General features: G+C 45.4%; 1 protein-coding gene across 1 annotated transcript; it reads left to right on the top strand.

Annotated features, from left to right (window-relative positions):
* The first annotated feature begins 545 nt into the window (after window positions 1-545).
* LOC119337861 (60S ribosomal protein L27-3-like) lies at window positions 546-1235 on the top strand. The gene has a single exon (XM_037610089.1). The coding sequence runs from the start codon at window positions 614-616 to the stop codon at window positions 1025-1027; it is 414 nt and encodes a 137-aa protein (XP_037465986.1). The 5' UTR covers window positions 546-613; the 3' UTR covers window positions 1028-1235.
* Window positions 1236-5279: the final 4044 nt, after the last annotated feature.

The following is a 5279-nucleotide window of genomic DNA, read 5'->3' as shown; positions in this document are numbered from 1 at the left end:
TTAATGCATGTCACCAAAAATTATATCATTTTTATTGACATGAATGAACATGTTGTTAGTTAAATTTATGGTTAAAATTTAGCAAAAAATATAATAAGGACTAATAAACCAGGACAGAGGTAGTAGTGTATATATACTCTCAATCTTACATTTTTTTAAGAGAATTTACCTATATGACGAGGAAAAAAAATCACGGTCCAGTCCCACGACTTCATTCGATCTCATCGTTGGATTCATATTTGAACATAGTTTTCAATGATATAATTTGTTATGACATGCATGAATATTTTATTAGTTAAATTTATGATTAAAATTTGGCATGTAATATAATGGGACCAATAAACCAGCACAAGGTAGTACTCAACCATACATTTTTTTAAGAGTATATAATTTACCTATATGAGATGAGGAAAAAAAGGTCGCGGCCCGGTCCCACGACTTCATCGGATCTCCTAACCTTGTCACCGTCCGATCAAACTAAAACCATCCAAACCGATGAACCATCGTCAAAACCCTAGCGCCGCCGCACTATATAAGCTCCTCCCGTCCAATCTATCCCCATTTCCCAGACCAAACCCACACAACCCACTCGGCGGCGGCGGAGCACGCGAAGATGGTGAAGTTCCTGAAGCCCGGCAAGGCGGTGATCCTTCTCCAGGGTCGGTTCGCCGGCCGGAAGGCGGTCATTGTGCGCGTTTTCGAGGAGGGCACACGCGACCGCCCCTACGGCCACTGCCTCGTCGCCGGCCTAGCCAAGTACCCCAAGAAGGTGATCCGCAAGGACTCGGCCAAGAAGACGGCCAAGAAGTCGCGCGTGAAGTGCTTCCTGAAGCTGGTCAACTTCACCCACATCATGCCCACCCGCTACACCCTCGACGTCGACTTCAAGGACGTCGCCTCCGGCGGGCCCGACGCCCTCGCCACCCGCGACAAGAAGGTCGCCTCCTGCAAGGCCGCCAAGGCACGTCTCGAGGAGAGGTTCAAGACCGGCAAGAACAGGTGGTTCTTCACCAAGCTCCGCTTCTAGGAGCAGAGTCTTTACAATACTAGTAGTTCCTTGTTCTTGCAATCAATAGCACACTGAGCTATCTCTATCACTGTTTTTGTATTGTCCATGAGGATTTTGTGGTTAGTATGGATCTCGGAGAGAGTTTAATTAAGGCATGACGATGATGATGTTCCATGTGTTAAATCAAGCTAAAGGTTGCACATGGTTGCGATTTTGTTAGAGCTTACTCCCTGTGCTGTTTATTCCCCCAATTCTTGTAACTATATTGTTTGGTCTTGTTTGTGAGTAATATCTGACGCAACCTTTCTCTTAAATAGTGCGTTGTTTAGGACTAACATGGATTCTGTTCTTTCGGTGTTTATTAGCTATCCAGTATATTCAGTTAGCCCTTAACTGTCTAATAATTACCGCACTGCTTGATATGCTTGTAACTTCCACACGTTGACCATCTCACTGCCTTGCATGCTCCACTGATCCACCCTCAACATGTTGTGTTGGGTTTAATACTGTTTTGGTATGCTTGTAGCTTCTTCATGTCGACCCTTTTCACTGTCTTGCATAGCATCTTCATACAGTTATATGCAAGACATTACCGTTATATGCAGTGCCAAGACAGTAAATGGTCCCACATTATCATTTTGATTATATACCCTTTTTGATTAAAATGCATTACTTGTTTTTCTCAATTGAACATAGTATCAGAGCCTTATAAAGTTATCATGTGGATACCATGTTCACCCTTGGAAGAAACTATGATATATTTGATGAAAATGGGAATATGAGACAATGATGCAGTGAAACAGTCTGTTGATCATGTCATACAACATACAACGTTCACAGTGCAACATGATCTCAAAGATTGAGTTCCTGCTTGCATTGGCCTGTTTGCAATTGGTTGTGTAGTGTTCTTCGTTTCACTTGCTATTTAATGGTTCATTGGTATATGTAGTGCTCGTACTAGATCAGCCTTGTCTTGCCTTTGATTTGGTGTTCCATATTTGTGTGCTGCCTATATGGACCAAAAATGATAATCTATATATTGCTTCTCTCAGATACATGGTGAAAATTAATGGAACAGCCCTGCCATGTTACTATCATGTGTTGAAAACATTTGCCTTAGCGTATTCTGAACCAGAATTGCATTATGTCAAGTACTCTCTCCGATCCATATTACTTTGTCTGCCCAAAGGGATGTCTAGGTCTGTATTGGCTATATTTTTATTTGATCCCTTTGAGTGTTTTGCGACGTCAAATGCTGTATTTATATCTCTGTTGCAAGTATTCTTTTTTTCTAGTGTTGCAAGTATTCTGGTGAAAAGCTAACTAGCAACAATAGTTAGAAAACAAAGTACTGAATACTAGTTTTTATTAGCTTGTGTACCTCTGCTCTTCCTGGAGCTAGGTTGGTTCAGTCGTAGTTTTGTGTTATTCCCTTGGTTTGTGTTATTCCATTGATGTAAGTTCAATAGATACTGTATGATATTGTAGTTATTATAACGATTGCAAAATAGTTATGTTACTATATTTGTATGCTAATATTATATTGTAGAAATTTGTTAAGTGATTTACATTCCTATGAAGTGGCTCCGCTTTATTCCCTTCGTCAATTTATAATTTATATGGTTTTGTTTTGTACTATATGTTGTGTTAGTGACGTTTTATTGTTGATGTTGGCTGTACATTGCTGAGTTATGTTACTCATGCCCCTCTTGTCAGTTTCGCCCTATTCTACTCTACGCCCTCTAATTCTTCAATGGGGTTTGAAATTGGCACTGCATCTGATGGACAACGCCATTTTGCAACATGTCTGGGTGGCCCACATGTCAGTGATCCAACTGCATCCTGAAGTACATCAGGGGGGTTGAGCCCTTTGCTGGTTCAGCAATTCAACTCTTGACTCATTCTTTCCCTGTGTAGTTCTGTTTTTAATCCTCACGTATCACATAATGAACTTCTTGGCATGCACACCAGTTGATCAAATGAGAAGACGCTAAGCGCAAGATAAGCATACGCTGCTGTGTTTGCAAACCAAGAGTTGCTCCCAAGAGCTGCTGTTACCTGATGATTCTCTAATGGTCCTCGGTAAACGCCCCTTTGGGATTAACTTCAGGCGCTTCAAGCAGATACCACCAATGACATCGATGAGATATGGTCTGACAAGTGTGCTTCAAGTGATCATCCCAATTCCTTGGAGCTCGGGAAACACCGTAATGTCAATCATCTACAAGACGTGCTCGGTGCATACAGGCCAATCAGACCCGTGTGGCACGAAAATGCCCTGTTTGTTTGCCTGGATTGCCTCAAAATGTTGGTCCGCGCACACCTTAACGCACTTTTAGGCCAGGCTCAGGAGGAACGGCTGAATCGATCATTTTTTCAAGTGATGCAACTCAAGGCACGTGGTCGGCGGAGGCAAGGCTCGAGACGTGGCATTGTTTCCTGAAGCGCCGGCATAATTACCCTCACCACTCTCTCCCCACCCTCACACCGACGACGATAAGTAGCGGAGTGAAGAATTGCAAGGCGAGCACTGATGTCGATCATCGGCTTCACCACCTCACTGGCAGGAGTTCGACAATGGCGGTAAGCCTTTTGTCCTCTCTTTCGATTTTTTTCATTCGATTCGTGAGTTAGGGATTGGATTGAACGTGGGGTTAGGGGATTAACCACTACATGTGGATTTAGGCAGTACAGATGAATTTTAGGGCTGGAGTCACTTGGAGCAGCGGGGGCCCTTAGCCTTGTCGTCGACCACCTCCAGCTCGACCGCATCATCCATCATCTCCTAATCATCGGCGTGGTCCAGAACGATTAACATTGTACGGTTGCCTAGCCGGCGCCCTGATCACCAGCTCCACCACTTCGCGGTCGTCCTCCGGCGCCACCTGACGGCCGGTTGGGCATGAGGAGTCCTGACAAGCCTGTCCTTGGCCCATCTGGCTCTTTGACCAGGGTCGTCGGACTCGGCCTGATCCATTGCCCAACGCAGTATGTCCACTAGCATAGCGCCATTGACTGGGTTAGGTATCATCGTCTTTAACTCCCCCTTCACCGACTTCAACACCACATCGTCTGCCTTTTTATGCATGTCCTCGGTGCTGGTGAACTGAGAGCTCACCTCCATGGTCTTGGCGAACTTGGTGCGGTCACCGAGCGAGTAACTAAGGAAGAAAGCCCTATGTCCAATGCCGTTGGGGAAGGGGTTGGGGATGGGATTCATGGTGATGGATAGGTGGTGAGCCAGAGCCAATGAAGAGGATAGAAGACAAATAGACAAAGAGAAGTAGTGGAGTGCAGTGGTGGATAATTAGGGGCTTTGGACTAGATGGATGGGACTAATGAATGCTGATAAGCAGTTGTGGTGTGTTGCATTTGTCCCTTTATTTACCTTCATTCATGTTGTTCATAATGCAGATTGACAACGCTCACTCGGAGAACTCCAGGAGCAAGCAGGTAGTGTCGACCGAAGAGAAGGGCAAGGAGGTGGTGGAGCACCCCAACGCCCCCAAGTCGGCAAGCAACTTCGACCATTTCCATGAGGAGGCTAGGCCAACCCACTTTTGCAAGGTCATCCTTGCACCGAATCTGGAGTGCCTGCCGATGCCACTGGACTCCACCAAGCACTTCCACGCCGCCCCTTAGGAATTCAAGCTCAAGACCAACATCGGTTGCACCTGGAGGGTGACGGTCCTGGTGATCAACGAGATAGTCACCCTTGACCAAGTTTGGTCCCCCTTCGCCACTGTTCACCAAATCAAGATTGGGTACCTTGTCACTTTCAAGTTGCCGACTCCCAGCACCTTCAAGTTGACCGTCTTCAACAAAGCCGACGTCAAGGTGGTGACGATGTGCAAGAAGCACGATGTGGCCTTTGCCATGGATGTCTAGAAAGTTCACTCTTTTGTGGTTTGCTTCATTTTAGTGTTGAACGGTTTGTTTAAGACTATGTTGAATTATGTGCCACTATGTTGAACTCGCTGCTATCTATGTCCTGCTTGCGAGTGTGCTGGTAAGCTCAGCACTCCGTGACTCGAGGACACACGAATGACTTTCTGTTATGGCCTCACTCTCTTGGATGCAACAAAGAAGAAAGAAACTCGAGGACCATGTTCATCTCATTTCTCCACAATTACTTAGTTTACACGCTCCTTGTGTTTTCCAGTTCCTAGTAAGGGCATCTCCAACACTGACCCGCAAAATTTGCTCTGGCTGTCTTCTGGGTGGGTTGGGGATGTCAGAGTCCTACGTGTCTGCTATCCGGACTCCCGCA

The sequence above is a fragment of the Triticum dicoccoides genome, chromosome 7B (assembly GCF_002162155.2).
Source record: "Triticum dicoccoides isolate Atlit2015 ecotype Zavitan chromosome 7B, WEW_v2.0, whole genome shotgun sequence".
Taxonomy (NCBI): Eukaryota; Viridiplantae; Streptophyta; class Magnoliopsida; order Poales; family Poaceae; genus Triticum; species Triticum dicoccoides.
Note: the sequence above shows the minus strand (reverse complement) of the source record. Positions and strands in the feature narration are given on the sequence as shown.

Excerpts from the sequence above, each read along its gene's own strand:
- LOC119337861 (XM_037610089.1), top strand. The coding sequence starts at position 614 with ATGGTGAAGTTCCTGAAGCCCGGCAAGGCGGTGATCCTTCTCCAGGGT.